This window comes from Triticum aestivum, chromosome 2D, assembly GCF_018294505.1.
Source record: "Triticum aestivum cultivar Chinese Spring chromosome 2D, IWGSC CS RefSeq v2.1, whole genome shotgun sequence".
Taxonomy (NCBI): domain Eukaryota; kingdom Viridiplantae; phylum Streptophyta; class Magnoliopsida; order Poales; family Poaceae; genus Triticum; species Triticum aestivum.
This window is the reverse complement of record NC_057799.1, coordinates 312,384,724-312,404,055: the sequence shown is the minus strand read 5'-3', so window position 1 is coordinate 312,404,055 and position 19,332 is coordinate 312,384,724. Positions and strand designations below refer to the sequence as shown.

Here is a 19,332-nt window from a genome sequence, read left to right as displayed (position 1 = left end):
CAGCGGGATCAAGTGACTTGTAGTCTCCATGTTCTTGTATCATCAGTGCCAGAGTATCAAATGAGGAATCAAGCGATCTCAGCAATTTCTTCACCACCTCATGGTCGGTGATGTCAGTGGCACCAAGTGCTTGAAGCTCATTTGAGATGTCAGTGAGGCAATCGAAGGTTTGCTTAACATTTTCATTGTCGAGTCTTTTGAAGCGGTTTAAGAGATTGCGAAGAACGTTAACTCGAGAGTCACGCTGTGTCGAGACTCCTTTATTTACTTTGGACAGCCTATCCCAGATAAGCTTAGCAGTTTCCAAAGCACTCACTCTGCCATACTGCCCTTTGCTCAGATGGCCACATATGATGTTCTTCGCTTGAGAATCGAGTTGCTTGAATCTCTTAACATCAGCAGCACTCACAGAAGGTGTGACAGAGGGAACACCATTTTCCACAACATACCGGAGATCGTTATCAATTGCCTCAAGATGCATACGCATCTTATTCTTCCAGTAGGGGTAGTCCGTCCCATCGAAGGTAGGACACCCAGCAGAGACCTTGATCATACCTGCAGTTGACATAACTAAAACTCTAGGCGGTTAAACCAAAATCACACAGAACAAGGGAGTACCTTGCTCAGATACCAATTGAAAGTGCGTTATATCGACTAGAGGGGGGTGAATAGGCGATTTTTATGAATTCTTCACCGAGGAATTTCAGGGTGAGGAAATTCCTAAGCGAAGAACTACTTGCAGCAGAATAAGTACTCAGATGCAAACATAACAGAACATAAGCATGGTCATCATGATGAAATGAAAACAAGCCCAGAGTACAGAAAGCGTAAACACAGGATAAACAGGATGAAGACAAACATACTGAAGAAATTGAACTGAGGAAATTGATAAAGTCTTCAGTCAAAGTCTTCGAACAGATATAAACAAGCACACAACACAGTAATGAGGAAATGGGAGAGTTGAGGAAATAGAACCAGTAGGCTTGGTGAAGAGAGTGATTTGGTAGACCAGTTCCAACTGCTGTGACAGTTGTACGTCTGGTTGGAGCGGCTAGGTATTTAAACCTGAGGACACCCAGTCCTGGACACACAGTCCTCACCGTATTCTCCTTGAGCTAAGGTCACACAGACCTCGCCCACTCACTCGTGGTAAGTCTTCAGGTGACTTCCAAACCTTGACAAACTCGGTCACTCGGCGATCCACAATTTCCTCTTGGATCTCAGACCATGACGCCTAACCGTCTGGAAGATGCACAGTCTTCAAAGGTAACAAGCATCGGATCCACGCAGGATCAATCTCTTCAGTGATGCTCAATCACTTTGGGTTTGTAGGTGTTTGGGTTTGGGTTTTCCTCACTTGATGATTTTCGCTCAAAGTCCTCAGAGGATAGGATGCTCTCAAATGACAAGTGTCAGCTTCTCTCGGAGCAGCCAACCAGCTAGTGGTTGAAGGGGGCGGCTATTTATAGCCTAGGGAGCAGCCCGACATGATAAGACATAAATGCCCTTCAATGATATGATAGTTAGGTGGGTAGATATTTTGGGACAGCTAGCGCGTAGCACTGCAACGGTCGGAAATTTGAGGCTCAAATTCCTCAGGGCTATCATGTTCCTCACTTGTAGGCAATCCGCACTGGCGAATTCCTAACTCCTCAGTGAGAACAATTCCTCAGAGACCAGAAGAACTTCGTCTCTGTCACTGAAGAAATTGACTGAGCTGTATGAGATTTCCAATGGCTTCACTCAAAGGGATTGGTAGGTGTAGGATTTTGAGATGAGCATCACTTCGAAATTTTTCCTTAGTATTTCCTCGACCCCCTTTAACAGTACGGTGTTTCCTATGACTCAAGAAAGAGAAAATGAAACTACGAAAACAAAAGTCTTCACGCTTCATGTTCCTCGTATGAATACCAAGTCTTCATGGTCACACCAATTTCTTCACTTTCAAAGTCTTCAGAAAGTCTTCAGAAATCCAAAGTCTTCAGTCGAAGACATTCATTTTTAGGGGCCGACTTTCCCTATAAATATCAAACTCCTCATAGACTTATAGACCTGTGTACACTCACAAACGCATCAGTCCCTTAACCTATAAGTCTTCAATACACCAAAATCACTAAGGGGCACTAGATGCACTTACATGTAGAAGCCCTCCGTGATCGAATCCCTCTCTGGCAGGGTGCCAGAAAAAGGCCCCAAGATGGGATCTCACGGGTGCAGAAGGTTGCGGTGGCGGAAAAGTATTTTGGTGGACGCTTCTGGTCGTTTGGGAATATTTATGAATTTGTAGGCCAAAGATTAGGGTTGGAGGAGCTCCGAGGGGCCCACAAGCCCTCAGGGCGTCCCCCTAGGGCGCACCCCTAAGGCTTGTGGTCGCGTCGGGACTCCTCTAACTGCATCTTCAAGCCCTACGGGTGTCTTCTGATCCAAGAAAAATCATCACGAAAGTTTTATTCCGTTTGGACTCTGTTTGGTATTCATTTTCTGTAAAACTCAAAAACAAGGAAAAAAACAGAAACTGGCACTGGGCTCTAGGTTAATAAGTTAGTCCCAAAAATAATATAAATAGCATATTAATGCATATAAAACATCTAAAAGAGATAATATAATATCATGGAACAATAAAAAATTATAGATACATTGGAGACGTATCAAGCATCCCCAAGCTTAATTCCTGCTCGTCCTCAAGTAGGTAAATGATAAAAATAGAATTTTTGATGTGGAATGCTACCTAACATATTTATCCATGTAATTTTCTTTATTGTGGCATGAATATTCAGATCCATAAGATTCAAAACAAAAGTTTAATATTGACATAAAAACAATAATACTTCAAGCATGATAATAAGGCAATCGTGTCTTCTCAAAATAACATGGAGAAAGAAAGTTATCCATACAAAATCATATAGTCTGGCTATGCTCCATCTTCATCACACAAAGTATTAAATTATGCACAACCCTGATGAGAAGCCAAGCAATTGTTTCATACTTTTGATATTCTCAACTTTTACGCAATACACTGTTCAATAGTGGAATAACATTCTGCACACTGACATGACATAAGTTTGCTTTGTTTAATCGACCTAGTCTAATTGTTCATCAGCCTTGTGCTCCTCCTAGGCTTTGCTTGTAGTGGTTTTTGTTTGACATGTACCTCTTCCTCTTCATCTTCCTCTTCCTCTTCGTCTTCATCTTCCTCTTCCTCTTTGTCTTCACCTTCCTCTTCCTCTTCGTCTTCCTCTTCTTCGATGATGTCTTCATCTTCGTCTTCCTCATCCTCCTCTTCATCTTCCACCACTTTCTTGTTGCTGGCTCTAGGTTTTGCTTTCTCTTTCTTTTCTGGCTTTTGGCTTGTCTTTTCAGCATCTGCGCGCTTCGTACATGTTCGTGCATTGTGTGGAGCATATTCCTTGCATATGCTGCAAAGCCTGCTGCTAGCTTTGTCTGGGTGTGGTCCCTTGTTTTGTTTTAGAACTTTGGGCTGCTGTTTTTGAACTTTGGGTTGCTTGACCTCCTCGGCATCGTTCCTTCTAAGAGTGTTGGATAAGTGAGTTTGTTGTGTCTTATAACCTTTTTGCACACACTACATTGCCTGTGTCCAAGTGGCACTCCATTCCCATCCAGCACGACGACTCTATCTGCAGATGGTGCCTTTATTTGAGCTCTCTGGTCTCTTTTCTTTGCTGTAGAAAGTTTCTTCCTTCCCTTTGTTTCAGAGTATACCGACAGTTTTATCGTCTCTTTCTGCTGCTGCTGCATTAATTTGTCAGCATCATGCTTGCATCGGTCGGCTTGAGCAGTGGTCTGGAGCATTTCAGCTTCATAATAATGAAGGTCATCTTCAATTTCAGCATCCTCTTCATCCATCCTTTCGTCAGCATCCGCTTGATTTGCTGAATGTATTGCATCAAGTTCTTCCACGAGCCTCTTGAGAACATAGAAGGCTCTGTCATATTGCTGGTCACATCTCATTGCTTTCTTGTTGACCATCAAATTTAGCTACAACAGGATGTCTTGCTTGGATAGTCTTGAGCTGACATCCGATGCAGTTGTGTTATAGTCCCTTGTATCAAATGTTGGTTGTGATTTTGCAGTCTTTGTGTACCGTTTAAGGATATACTTGTCTCGAAATTTGCCAGCCTTCAGGAAGTCCAGTATGTTCATTATGTGAAGGCAGAACAGACCTGCATTTTGTGATGAATGCGGAATACATAGTTTGTGAGCTAGCAATGAGTTTCATATATTGATATGATACTACTAGTTTAGCTATTTAATGAGTTTTTTTTCACTCACGTGTGTGTGTCCAAAGCTTGCATTCACACTCATATATTTCATTCTCTAGGTCAGCTACAACCTGGAATTCATGCTTTGACCAGGCAAATCTTTCTTCATCATCATGGCCAGCCTTGTTGTGGTAGTACACAAGGTACTTAGTGGGCTCTGTTATAGGCTTTGCACGAAATAGTGTGGCTTTTCTCATCCTAGTCCTCATCTCGCTGTACACGGCTCTTGTGTACTTGATAGCCATGTCTTCCTCGTAGCCGTAAGTTGTTTTTGTCACACGATTGCTCTACACATGTCAAAAAATAAGATATTAGTCCAGCAGAGTCATGGGTTTCAATTTTTAAATACCAAGTGCACATGTTCAAGGAAGTCACAATATGGGGGTGTTTTCTTGTCTTAATACCACGCTAGCCATTGTTTGCTCGTTCCCCTTCTGCATTCGAGTTTGTATGTAAGCATTTACCTGCCTAGCAAACTTGTGTAGGTTCTGGGTCCCCTTGACAAACCCTCGCTTGAGCACGTGATTCATGCTCTCGCTTCGTTGTGTAGAAGTCATTCTAGCACAGAAAATGTTCTTGTAATATGCTGATATCCACAGTTTCCTACCACTCTACAACTTCATCATCATCTGGTCGTTCTGCATGTTGTACTTTTGCACGAGTGCAGCCCAGGCAGCTTCAAACTCCGTTGGCATTAGCGGCCAGTTTAAGATAGCTATGAACTCCTCTTTCAATGTTCTACACTTTTTGTACAGCAACGCGAGGTATTCCTTGAACTTCTTCAGGATGTGCCAACGGCATAACTTGTGGGCGGTATTTGGGAATGATTGTGGTATTGCTTTTGCCATTGACGGGCACTGGTGTGCATGAATTAAAAAAATGAAACTTGGTTCTTGCGTTGATGGTGAACTTATGTGATACAAGTACTTGAACTTCACAGGCATCAGTAGGACTACCTAGTAATGTCACACTATTTTTTTTTACAGAAGTGTTGTTGAACTTCTGTGGTACCAGTGATTGAACTTCACATACATAACCATATTTTTCTGAACATGTTACATATATTTTTTCTTACATCAGTGTCCTTGAACTTCTATGATTCCTGTATTTGAACTTCACATCCAGAACTATATTTTTCTAAACATGTGACATATAATTTTGCTTCTTGTACTGTTTGTTGGACTTCTGTGCTAATAGTGGTTGAACTGCTTGGTTTACATTATTTTCAGTTAAAACCAGTATACCCAATATAGACCCAGAGACTGAAAAGATGATGAAACTTGTGGAGTTTTTTTAACTTACCTGTTAGAATGCAAGTTGGGTGTTTGTTGTTCATGGACCGTACAAATTTATCGAACAACCACTTGAATGACTTTGCATCTTCGTCTTTGATCAGGGCAACAACATATATCGTTGACTGCAAATGATGGTTTGTTCCAACAAACACTCCCAGAGGCATATGAAATATGTTAGTTGTAAGTTGTGTCGAATGTTACGCAATCGCCAAAGTCTTGATATGCTCCTCGGCAACTTGCATTGGACCAAAAAAGGTTTTTAATTGATTTGTCGCTGTCTACTTGTATGTCATAGAAAAACTCATCATTGATTGCCTTCATGTCTTTAAAGAAAGATACAAGTTTCAATACATCATCCATATCATCTTTCCTTGCATTCATGGTTTTCCTGCAAATTATATGCAAACATGCATTTGTTATTTTTGTTAACAAAGGGTGGTGACTTAGGATGTTATGTACATTGCAGTATGCGCATTTTTGAATACTTACTGGTTTAATAGGTCTCGTCCGGTCATGCTTAGGAAGTAGCTTCCATCTTCATTTTCAGATAGCATGGACATGATTATTGTATGTTTGACAGCATGGTACTGCACGAGCTTTACGTACTCCAAAATAGTGGGGTCATAATTCTTGTGTGAGTGCAAGAATACCGGCATGTCAACAGTTTGCATGAGGTGGTGATTATGATTGTACTCAATGTCCACTACCACACATGTGTTATCCTCCTACACCTTCACCCTCATTCTTGCATTGAAGCTTGTCCTCTGCAATATTTTGTTTTGCTTCTTGTTAGCCTCTGAAACAGAAGTTGTGTGTTTCCCTTGGAACACGCAAACAAAATACTTGTGATTGATCATTCCCTCCCGTCTTCCTGATTCCAAAACCAGCGTGTCTGGTGTATCTATTGTAAAATTCCCTTGCTTACTCTACATTCTGGAATCGCATCTTTAGTCTTGGTATTAGATAATCCGGGAGATCCGGCATCTACAGAAAAATAAAAATTAATCCAAACGGCACGTTAAAATGCAGTTTATAAACTTGTTATCCCGGAGGGAGCAGAAAACTTGCAGATCATACAAGATGCATATATAAATACTTAAATTTTTTTCACTTACGTGCGTGTATTATCGCAACTCCCCCAGAGTCTGCTGCTGCCCCTCTGGGATGGGGCATGGAGGAGTTATCATAGCAGGATGCAGGAGTGGATCACGAGGAGGAAGGAGGGCTTAAGATGGCCTCTCTCTTGTTTGTGTCCTTTTTGCTTGTGGTGGTTGTGGAGGTATTGCGATCCTGGTTTTAGTTTGCTCTTTTGTTGTGTGAAGGAATCCATCTACCTTATGTCCCGTACAATCCTGTGTTGTAGTAGCAGTAGCAGCATCCAACGGCGGTAGTGTGCAGAGAACTCTCCTCCATGTGTGTGTTCCTGTTGGATTAGTCTTGGGATCCGGTTTAGTTGCTGCCCTTTGGCATTGATGAGCCACACCAGGATAACCTCCAGAGTTACACGCAGGACTTGAGCTAACACCCTCCTCCATTGGTGTGCTTGGAAGTCTACTGGTGGATACAAGGAACCTGCGGGGGATTTTCGACGTCACCCAATTAGGTGGAGGCGCAAAGTGGTGCGGATAGGGCTGTGACCCAGCATCTTGGAAGTCTGCATGTGTTCCGGGTGTCATCCGATTTTCGTGTGGAGCAGATTGGGAATTTTGTTGTTGCGTTTGAGGTGTGACCCATTGAGGGGGTGGCGCAACGTGTACAGGCTTAGGATTGTGTACTTGTTGCTGGGAACTTCTAAGCTTCTTTCTGCGTCTCTCATCTTGCTCGCATAAAAATAAAGAATGTGTTAGCACACAAGTTACATCTGCCTATGCTGGTGTAACTAAACTGAGCATTATTCACAGCCTGAACTTCTCATATAAAAGTGTTGTTCATGTACATATTTTTCCCTAGGACAGGTATCACACACTGAACTGAGCTGAGCATCTGCCCATACTTGTGTACCTGAACTGAGCACTCTTCACAGAATGAACCTCACATTCTGAATTCTACACTATTTGATTTTTCTGTACCTGAACTGAGCACTCTCCACAGACTGAACTTCTTGTTTGCAAAGGGGAAATATTGTCTATAGTTAAAAACCCGACCTTCATGAGTTTGAATGGTTGAACCACTAGTGCATACCAACCTGACCTTCAAGTGATCACATGTTTGTTTTATTTTCCTTCTATTTTTTGCACACAACTAGATACATACCAACCTGAACTCTAGCACACTTAATAGTTGAACTTCACATGGTTTTTTACATATGAATGCAGGCAGATTTTTTTAATGTTTACAGCCTGGACTGAGGCTCACACACTACCAGAACTTCACATGGCTGAAAGAAAATAACAGACAGTAGGTAGTTCAACCATACCTTGGATAGAAGTTCGGCCAACCTTTTTCCAGCAGTAGATAGGCCACCTTGAGAGAAATTTGTTGGAGAGTTGGGAGAGGAATCCCATGCTAATCCATGTCTTGCAGAGGTCGCGAAGTTCATTTGCACGAAGCAAGAAGATCAGGTAAGGCAAGATTGAAGGAGGAGACAAGAAGAGGGAGGAAGTTCATCTACCTGTGGTGCCGCGTTTGTTGCTAGATTTGAAGGTGCCGCCGCTGAGATGCTCCCTCGGCCGCACCCTTCGCCGTACCTTGTGCCTTGGCCGTCATCAGCACTGCTAAGACGTCGGGATGTGACGATGGAAGGAGGAGGAGGCTTCCGGAAGTCCATGGCGATTCGTCGCAGAAAGTTCGGCGGCTCCATCGCCTCCTGGCGACGCGGGCTCCGTAGCGCTGGCGTCCGCTGTCGCTCGCTCGCCCGCGCCAGCGGTCGGACAGGAGGAGGCGACGGAGGGGGAGGAGCTCGATCCGGTCGGCTAGGAGCTGGAGACGGAGGGAAGGTGCTGGATCCAGCGGAGTTCCGCGACGAATCACGGCGGAGGCCGGTGATCGAGGGGAGGAGTGGCGAGGAGGGGGGCTGGGGGAGGATCGGCGAGGAGGGGGGCTGGGGCGGCTCGATCAGGATCGGGGACCAGATGGATCCTATCAGGGGTGGCCAGCAGTTCGGGAAGTTCGGGAGGGAGCAGTCGGGCCCTTATAGGGCTGGATGTGATCCAAATAACTACTCTAATCCCGGGATTAGAATAGTGATAACTATATATATGGAACGATGCATGTAATATACCGTTGAGAAGTTGTGGTTTAGGCAACTTCGCCGTGTTCAATACTTTTCGAGATTCATTATAGTCTAAGAGAAGTTTCAAAAATTGTGCAGCCCACGACGAATGCTAGCGAGCGTTTTTTCGCGTTTTCTTCTACACCGCTCGTCCGAACAAAGCAAATGATATACCGTTGGAAAGGTATCGTCGAGACGCATCTTATTCATGTGTATTATTTTATCTAATTCGTTACAGTTTAAGAGCAGTTTCAAATTTACTAAATCGCAGAATTGTGTTTTTCAATTTTTTTGAATTTTTTGTACTGTTTTCGCTCCAGTTTTCCAACCATTTCTCGAAACGAGGCGTGTGATACGCCATTGGAAATCTACGGACGAGACGCAACTTTTATGTGTGCAAATGTTTTTTAGATTCCTTACGGTTTTAAGTTGATTTTCAAAATCATGCGACTGGCGACGAGTGGCAGCGGCCGGTTTTAACAAAAATTTTACAAAGCGCTAATCGGAATGATTCAGATTATACATCGTTGGAAAGATATCGATGAGGCGCAACCTTTTCATGTAGAAGACGCTCTCTAATTCCTTACATTTTAAGAGCAATTTTGAATTTACCGAAATGCGGACATTGTTTTTCATGACATCGAAATCGACGAGTGAACCGCATCGGACAGAAAACTGCACTGCTTTATATTTAAAACCGCACTGCATCAGACCGGCAAGCGAACTGCATATTTTTTAGATTGTATTGTTGTTTATATGGAGTGTACTAAAAAGTTCTTCGTAGTGGACTTTTTGTAAGACCAAAGTGCCTTGAATTTGCATGTTTTATTGAATGCATTTTGTTTTAAATGAATTGTACTAAAAAGTTCTTTTGTAGTGGACTTTTTGTGAGACCAAAGTGCACTGGATTTACATATTTTCTTAAGTGCATCTTGTTCTAAATTGACTGTACTAAAGAGTCCTTCGCAGTGGATTTTTTTTAGACCAAAGTGCACCGCATTTGCATGTTTGTTAAATGTATTTCTAAATGGAGTGTCCTGAAGAGTCCTTCGTAATGCACCGCAATTGCATGTTTCTAAAAATGTATTTTATTTTAAATGGAGTGCACTGAAAAGTCCTTTGTAGTGGACTTTTTGTAAGACCAAAGTGCACTGCATTTGTGTGTTTTTTAAATGCATTTTTTGTTTCTAAATGGAGTGTGCTGAAGAGTCCTTCGTAGTGAACCTTTCTCTAGAGCAAAGTGCACCGCATGATCAAAAAGAATGAACCCCAACACCAAGCTTTCATTTTTTAGCCATTGCTTTTAGAAAAGAATGAACCACCGCGTTTCTCAAAACAACAAACTGAACTTCAAGTGAACAATGATGTTCTTTCTCTTTCTTACTAAGTGCACTGCAAATTATTTCCAGAAAAATAATACGTATAAAAATTGTTGAACTACATACCGAAGCACCCCCAAACGAACTGCACAACCACGACTTCAGCAAAAAATTCCACTTCATAATGAGCACCGCCTCGGATCCCAGGGCAAACTGCACGTGCGCAGAAACCAGACCGCACCCCCCCTCATATTTTCTATCTTGGTTCTTCATGATAGCTGACCGGCGAGGTCGTGGAGATGGGATACAGCCATACAGGGGAGCAGGAACACTGCTCGGGACGAAGGGAGCAATGTCGTGCCGCCGAAAGAACTACACGCACGCTCTTCTCGAACTGCACATGCATGAGCAGCTGAGAATAGCAGCTTTGATGCCCCCTGTCACTACGAACGCAGAGGAGAAGGTGGGTTGATGGCGCCCACGCCACGTACTACACATCGAGCTCAGAACCAAGCCACGACACACAGCAAAATCCGAAGCACAAAAATTCATCAAACTACTAAAAAACTTTGTGAGAACTGAAAAGGAAAACGCAGTAAACTGTTGTTGCCGCTGCAGCGCCTGTGCTCCTGTCGTCGCGCTGGGATAGCTGCGCATGCACGCGATGTGGGCTGCGGCGGACCACCTAGAGCAAAGCGCGATGCGAACTACAGTTGGAGAGGGGAGGGGCCATGGTCACTTTTTTCACCTGGCTCAGCAGCCTGCTTGGAGAGGGGAGGGGCGTCTCCTAGGTTGTCGACTGGGGAGGGGAGGGAGGGGCATCCGCCGGCGGTTAGCAGGAAAAGGTGTGAGGACAGCCGAATCCACAAAGGGTGGTGCAGCGAGATGAAGCCAGCAGTGAGATGCAAGCTGATCGGCGGCGGATTCCGGCGTGGGGAGCGTGGATCCGACCATAGCGGCGCACTACCGAAGGCAAGTAGCTCGTCGATGAGGTAGAAGAAAAACAAAGAGGAGGTGGTGGTGAAGAGGGAGGACGGGCACAGAGATGAGGCGGGGGGGATCTCACCGGTGCGGCCTCCATGTATTCATCCCACATGGGCCAGCGGCCACCGTGACCACCGGCAGTCGCCCCGTCTTTTTGCCGGATCCGCTGGGCAGCGGGGGGCATGGACGCGTCGGGGAGGAAGTAGTGGCGGGCTTGGGCGAGACTAGGGCGCTGGCGGCGGCGCGGGCACATGGCCAGCGGTGTCGCAGGGAGGGGCTGACGCGGGTGTGGGAGGTAGGTGATGGCGTGTCCCAGATCCGGCGGCAGGAGTGACCGCGCGGCGACGCAGTAGGAGGTCGCCGGGATGGGGGCGAGGCATAGCATGGGAGAAATGGTGGAGCCGCCGCCTGCTCCAGACGCTGTGGGTGGCAGAGAGGAGGCGCGCCATTCGAGGAAGTCGCCGCACCGGCCACACGGAGGCGCTGGTCCCGGGAGAAGAGTGTTGCGCCGGGGGGAGGAAGCTGGGTGGGGACGGCACCATTGGGCGGGTGGAGGGTTGCAGGGGGGCTGGGGTAGTATAGTGGTGGTCGAGGGGGTTGCCGAAGTGGGATCGAGGGAAGAAGGTGGAAGGGGATATGCGGAGAAGAAGGTGGACAGGGATTGGTGTGACGCGGGGGAAGAAGGTGAGGTTGGTCGGGTGGTTGTTACTGTTAGCAGAATAAGTTTAGGTAGTTTAGGTGTTAGCAGAATAAGGGTCTTAAGGGATGTTAGTAGAATAGACCCATCCTATATATACTAACACTATCTTCTTCTGCTAACACCCGAGTGCTGCCCCGTAGCCGCGAAGTAAACTGCAACAAAAAGCCTGCCCCCTAGGCTCATCCCATACCCACACCCACCTCCTGCACGAAACCCACTTGCCCCCTCCCCCGATCCAAACCACCACCTACCCTCCATCTTCTACAGCGCCGCCGCCGGAGCACAACCACAGGTCGCCGCCGCACGGCCCAGCCTAGTCAACCTTCCACCGGTGCCGCAGCCGGATCCCCACCCCAGGCCGCCGCCGCGCTGCCCTGCCCTGCATCAATCTTCTGCCACGGCGCCCTCAACCCCTCCCTACCCCGCCCGCCCTCTACCTATGCCGCCGCCTTGGCCCGGCCACCTTCTGCCTACACCGCCGCCCGCCAACTCCCGCATCCGTTCGTGAGATCCGGCGGCCCGCACCCATTCCTCTGCCTACCGGTCTCCCACGCCGCACACCACGACCCACGGCGACGCCAGATTCGTGCGCCACACTCCCACGGCGATGCCGCCACAGCCAGCCGCCGGTGAGACCAACAACGTCTGCCCACACCTCTCCCTTCTTCCACTGCTCCCTCCTCTCCTGCTCTTTCCTCAACCCCCGTAGCGGATCACGGCACGCGCCCTCTGGTCATCTCTGACGCACTACACCTCCCAAATTGCAGGATCCAGCAACTGGATCCGCACCACCAGCATGCGTGCTGTAGCCAGGTGGCAGGCGAGCTGCCTCCTCCCCGGCGTGGCCAGGCTCCATGGTCGGGGCCCCTATTTCGTGCAGGTTCTTCGGTCCACCCTTGTCTCTCCGGCCTACTCCCCTGGCAAAGCTCGCAGCATGGCTCCCGTGAAGTTCGACAGGCGTTCCCATGCGTTTCAATTCTTCAACTACCTCTCTCTTGCAGGTCATGTCATTGGTGATCGCTCTGGGGCTACAAAACGAAAGGGGCTCGTCGGCAGTTTGGTAGCGCTCGCCGTGCAGCTCCGCGACGACAATTTTGCAGTGTTGCTGCAATCCTCGGGCTACGCTCTGCAGTCCGCCCGCATGGGGCACGCGAGGAAAATTGGAAAGGGTGATACATCTCCAACGTATCTATAATTTATGAAGTATTCATGCCATGTTTACAACAATTTTATATGGTTTTGGTGCGATTTGCATGGAACTAACCCGGACTGACGCTGTTTTCAGCAGAACTACCGTGGTGTTGTTTTTTGTGCAGAAATGAAAGTTCTGCAAATGAGCTAAAACTTTTTGATGATTTTTTGGGAACAAAAGAGACCCCCGAAGGCTTGTGGGAGGGCCAGAAGAGCCACGAGGAGGGCACAACCCACCAGGGCGCGCCTGGTGGGCCTGGCTTACCCTGGTGGGTTGTGCTCACCTTGAGGCCCATCTTAGCGTGAAACCAACGCCAAAAAATCCTAAAAATAGAGAAACCATCAGGGGTTAACCTAGATAAGAAGTTCCAACGTCGCAAGGCTCTGTAGCCGCCGAAAACCAATCTAGACACTTTTCGGCACCCTGCCGGAAGGGAAATCATCTCTGGTGGCCATCTTCATCATCCCGGCGGCCACCACGATGAGGAGGGAGTAGCCCACCCTCGAGGCTGAGGGTTTGTACCAGTAGCTATGTGTTTAATCTCTCTCTCTCTTTCTCTCTCTCTCTCTCTCTCTCTCTCTCTCTCTCTCTCGTGTTCTTGAGATCCCACGATCTTGATGTATCGCGGGCTTTGTTAATATAGTCGGATCATATGGTGTTTTCCCTTCTCTATCTTGTTGTGATGAATTGAGTTTTTCCCTTTGAGATTTCGTTGTTACAGGATTGAATACTTTTATGGATTTGAGAACACTTGATATATGTCTTGCAATTGAATACTCGTGGTGACAATGGGGTATCATATTGATTCACTTGATATATTTTTTGGCACTCAACTCGCGGATTCCCGAGGTGACATTGGGTAATCTATGCATAGGGGTTGATGCATGTTCTTGTCTTTGTTTCTCCGGTAGAAATCTTGGGGCACTCTTTGAAGTTCTTTGTGTTGGATTGAGTATTATGAATATGAATTTGCTTTGGTGTTACTTTAGTACGAACTCTAGGATAGATTGAACGGAAAGAATAGCTTTGTGTCATTTTAGTATGAACTCTTGAATAGATTGAACAAAAAGAATAACTTTGAGGTGGTTTCGTACCCTACAAATAATTTATTCTTATGTTCTTCGCTAGATAGTAACTTTGGAGTGATTCTTCATCGCACTTTGACGGGTGGTTATATGATCCAATTATATTAGCATTGTTGAGAGGTTGCACTAGTCAAAGTACGTACCCTAGGCCTCATTTTCAAGCATTGGAATACCGTTTTTGTGCCCGTTTACTATTTGCTACCTTGCTGTTTTTATTTATTCAGATTATAAAAATGTATTTCTACCATCAATATTACACTTTTATCACCATCTCTTCGCCGAACTAGTGCACCTATACAATTTTCCATTGTATTGGGTCTGTTGGGGACACAAGAGATTTCTTGTATTTGGTTGCGGGGTTGTTTGAGAGAGACCATATTCATCCTACACCTCCCACGGATTAATAAACCTTAGGTCATCCACTTGAGGGAAAATTGCTACTGTCCTACAAAACTCTGCGCTTGGAGGCCCAACACCAGTCTACAAGAATAAAGTTGCGTAGTAGACATCAGGGGGTCATTGTAGTTCGCCTCATCTAGTGCGTGTCGTGGTGCGCCCCTTGCGGTTCAGAGTTCACTGATTTTGTGTTTTCTGAAGAGAAAATAAAGTGCAAATGAAGTCCGCTATGGTTTGCTATTGACGTTCATTTTACTTATTTTTTGCATGAAAAGATGAAGTGATGCAGTTCTATTGGATGCCCCATTACTCAATTTTGTTGTTGAAAACTGCACTTCATCAGTACATTGTAAAATCTGCAGTTCATTACTGCTATGGTGTGGTTTGCCTTGGCGGAGACTACAGTTTTGTTCTTAGTGCAAGTAGCCCGTAGAATTTTATGCGGTTCGGCTGGTGGAGAGTGCAAATTCTGTATGTGTGTAGCGATGTATAACAATCAGGTAGATGTGCATCTTTTAAAGCTCACTTTGTTCTCTCACGTGGTTTGCTACAAAACTCATGTGTTGTCGGCTTGGTAAACACAAAATAAAAACATCTCAAAAAAGAAGCTCGCTTCTATATTTGATGTAGTTCGCTCGCTTAGTCCTTGCGGTCCACTTTCTCGGTCTATGCACATAAAAAAAAAGTATGAAAAACGATAATAAAAACTCATGTGGTTCACTTTGGGTAGTGTTGTGGTTCACTTTCAGTAGCGTTGTGGTGCACTTACTCTCAATGTAAAGTGCAGAAAAAATGTTAGGGAGACGACAAAAAACAAGTAATGCAGTTTACTTCTCGGTAGTGATGCGGTTCACTTATGCCCGATGTGAAGTGCGGTCCACTTCATCGTCTTCGAGAATTTACGTCTAACAATAGAAACCAGGAAGTTCGGTAGCCCGTCTGATGAAGTGCGGTTTTTAGCTTGAAGCAGTTCGGTTTTCTGTCTGTTGCAGTACATACGACGATTTTGGATCGCGAAAAAACAGAGTGTCCGCATTTCGTTAAAATCAAAATTGCTCTTAAACTGTAAGGAATTAGAGAGAGCGTTCTACATGAAAAAGTTGCGCCTCATCAATATCTTTCAAACGGCCTATAATTTGAATCACTCCAACGAGCAGTTTGAAATAAATTACAAAAAAACGGCCGCTGCCACTCGTTGTCTGCGGCACGATTTTCAAAATCAATAAGGAATCTTCAAAACATTTGGACATATGAAAGTTGCGACTTGTCTGTAGCTTTCCAACGTCGTATCACACGCCTCGTTTCGACAAACGGTTAAAAAAGCTGGAGCGAAAACAGTACCGAAAATTGAAGTTTTTTTCAAAAAACGAAATTCCGTGATTTAGTAAATTTGAAATTGCTCTTAAACCGTAATGAATTAAAGAAAATGATATATATGAAAAAGATGCGCTTAGACGATATCTTTCCAACAGTATATCATTTGCTTCATTTCGACGAGAGATTTAGGAAAACCGTAAAAAAAGCGCTCGCTGCCACTCGTCGTGCGTCGCACCGTTTTCAAAACTGCTCTTAAACCGCGAGGAATTTCGAAAAGTCTTCAACATGGCGAAGTTGCACCTAATACATAGCTTTTCAATCATATATTACACGCCTTGTTCTGATAAACGGTTAAAAAATTAGAGCAAACAAGATACCCAAAAAAACACTGCGTGCAGTTTTCTCCTACACGAAGTTCACTAGTTTTTCTATTGCAGTACCCTTGCTAAAGAAAGTGCAGTGCCCTCGCATGGAGCATGCAGTGCAGAAGTGTTATTAGAATAGTTATTCTGTTAATATTATATATATAGACACACACTTATAAGGACATGGTTGCATAACCAAATTAAACATCCAATTACATACGTGGCTACTATACACATGACATTTGCACACACCAAAGTAAACTATTACATGCATAACTACATAGGTGGCTACTACACACAAGACATTTTCACACACCAAAGTAAACTATATATTACATGCATAATTAACTAGGATAAACGATCATCTGATCATCATCTACTTCTTGTGACGCTTGCCGCTACTGCTCTACTTGTGGCTCGATACGGCCTCGTCGAATTTGGGAACGAGGCACTTCCTCATGTCAATCATCCGCCTGTGCATCTCGTAGCATGTGTACACACTCTTGGCCGCGAACCTGAGGTGAGGTTCATCCAATTGCCGCATCCAGCCCCGTGTCAGGACACGACACTTGTTCTGTTGGCATCCTGTTTCATCTTTTCGTAGTAGGGGTCAATGATGGCCGAGGCAAGTTCAACCAGGGAGTCCGTCATGCTGCCCCAGACCCTGTAGTGGTAACGGATTTCGACAAGGTTCTTGCAGGACAAGCCTGTAAACATGAGCGCTTTTACATCGTTGGAGGTTTCCACCATAGCGAACTTGTAGTCGGTGCTGCAGACAAACCTGGCAAAATGGTCGCAAGGCTTTGTGGCCATGCAATAGTGGTAGATGTGGACATGGTGGCGCACGCACAATTGGGCGATGGCAACCTTCTGATCTTTGCTGCGATGACCGTCGGTGCATTGGTGATCAATGCCGACCACCTTGTACTTGTCTCGAGACAGCAACTGCTCCATGGTGTTGATGTAGTCCTCCACCACGACCGGGTCGATGGTGTACACCACCAAGAGATCCGTCTCCCTCGTGTGGGTCTCCACTTTATGCTCGGCAAACTCCGTTGGAGTGCCGCTAGATATCCTCTCTGTATGTGTCGTCATGGGAGTGCTTGTTGTGTTGTGGGGCGAGATCGAAAGTTTGAAGAGACTAAAGTTATAATGGTCGCGAGAGTTAATGGGGAAGCCGGACGGCCTGGAATATCCGCACGCCCGGATGGCAGTTCTAATTTGAAGCGCGTAACTCCATCGTGGCGCACATAACTGCATCGTGGCGACGCGCGCGGTGCAACCACATGCATATGGGGCTCCCAACATGATCATGCGCATGCCCCAACCGCTGGCAGAGCGCGCGCGCAGGGACGCGAGCAGAGCGCCCCATGGTCGCCTCAACGGCGAGCAACCATATATATGCATATAGCACTTGAACACGCAAGGAAAAGTTTTTCGCAAGCCGAGCGCATGGAGGTACGCGAGCAGAGCGCGCCGTGGCGCCTAACAGCGAGCAGAGGCCAGCACCGTGATACGTGCCAAATAAGACGAACTGTGCGAGCGATGGCGGAGACATCAAGCATGAATCAGGTTAGAGTTGCGTGTGCGATACGTGGCATACAGTTGATCCATCTAACTGTTTGTGATGGAATAAGCCATGTGTGTTGTGGGAAAACGCTTGCTGGTATACAACCGTTTGTGATTGATAAATTCGTCACCGACAGGTTCCCTAGTGTGGTCCGTGTGCAATGATATGCCCTGTCTGCACAACATCTATGCTCTATGTACAAAAGAACATATATATACTTATAATAGGACATAATTGCAAAACCAAATTAAATAACCAATTACGTTATATAACAAATACCATTAATATTGCAAGGTTCAAATTCCAGCATTACAAGGCCCAAATTCAAAGATTACAAGGTTCAAACACTACTGCAGGATGCTGCTAACGCAACACTACGATGAGAGACCCTTTGACGAAACTGTGTGCGATGCTTTAACCGCAAACGGTGATGTCAAATAAACGTAAAAAAAGATGCAAACCATTTGCGATGAAGGATACATTGAACATGGTTCAGATTTTAGTTGTGTGTGCGATGAGGGGCATATGGTTCAGTTCAATGAACTGTTTGCGATGAGGTGGAACAAAAAAACGGAAAGCCAGATAAAGGCGTGTGCGATATACGACATACAATTCACTCGGATAAACTGTTTGTGATGAGGCGGAACAACAGAAACGGGTAGCCAGATGAAGGTGTGTGCGATATACGACATACAGTTCACTCAGATTAACTGTTTGCGCTGAGCCAAGAGAATAGAAATGGTTCATCTTAAGAAAATGTGTGTGATAGGCGGCAAACAGGTCTATAATCGAAAATGTGTGGAAAGACCGATAACAACACAAACGATTCATGTTAACAAGCCGTGTGTGTTGTGAGCAAACGATTGATGGTATACAATTGTCAGTGATTAATGAAATCATCGCCGACGGGTGTTCGCACATGAACACGTCACCGTGTACCTCCGACGTCGAGGGTGATGCACCGCAGCTCACGTCGAAGGACACCCGTCCGGAAGCGCGGTACGCAGGCAATCCGGCGGGCGCTTTTGAAGACCCGAAACCCCACACGCCCGGGAGGGACCACGTCAGGGCGCGCGGCGGCTATGGGCTGGCCTAGGTCGACCTGATCGCCCCTAGGGCCTCGAGGTTCGCCGCCCTGCAACAAGAAGAACAGACGAAGAACGAGGAAGAAGAAGAACTAGGGTTAAGGAGAAAAGATAAAAGATAAAAAGTGGTAGATGATTTGATCGATTGTGTGTTGTTCAATCGGCCGTCACCCCTTAGGTATATAAGAGGCGGCTGGACTTCCCGTGCAAGGAAAAGGGTTGGATTCACGTCCAAAACCCTAGTCAAATTCGGATTGGTTTTGTCCGAACTTTCCAAAACTGTTCGGTTTAAACTGGCTGCACCTTGCGGGTCTTTTTTGTGGTGGTAAACAATCTCGGATGGAAACGAGTCCAAAAGCAGTCTGGACCGTTTCGACGAGACGAACAACTTTCATATTGAACGTTTTTTTATCAGATGTCATCTTGAGGATAAAATCGGTCACACAAAACAGGCTATTTTCTCGCGCTACCCATCAGACATGTGTCTGGTGGGGCGCGCCACATCTCGCCTCGTGACAAGGCTGCACTTCGAT

The 19,332-nt window shown here is 45.8% G+C and overlaps 1 protein-coding gene across 1 annotated transcript; it reads left to right on the top strand.

Moving 5' to 3' along the window:
- Positions 1–11,686: 11,686 nt before the first annotated feature.
- On the top strand, positions 11,687–13,575 carry LOC123052898 (uncharacterized). The gene is made up of 2 exons (XM_044476259.1): positions 11,687–12,418; positions 12,557–13,575. Exons 1-2 carry the CDS (start codon positions 12,397–12,399, stop codon positions 12,982–12,984), a joined length of 450 nt encoding a protein of 149 aa, XP_044332194.1. The 5' UTR covers positions 11,687–12,396; the 3' UTR covers positions 12,985–13,575.
- The last annotated feature ends 5,757 nt before the right edge of the window (positions 13,576–19,332 follow it).

Bases quoted from the DNA above. Each gene is read 5' to 3' on its own strand.
- LOC123052898 (XM_044476259.1), top strand. From the start codon at position 12,397: ATGCCGCCACAGCCAGCCGCCG. The intron at 12,419-12,556 runs GTGAGACCAACA...CCCAAATTGCAG, and splicing joins GCCGCCACAGCCAGCCGCCG to GATCCAGCAACTGGATCCGC.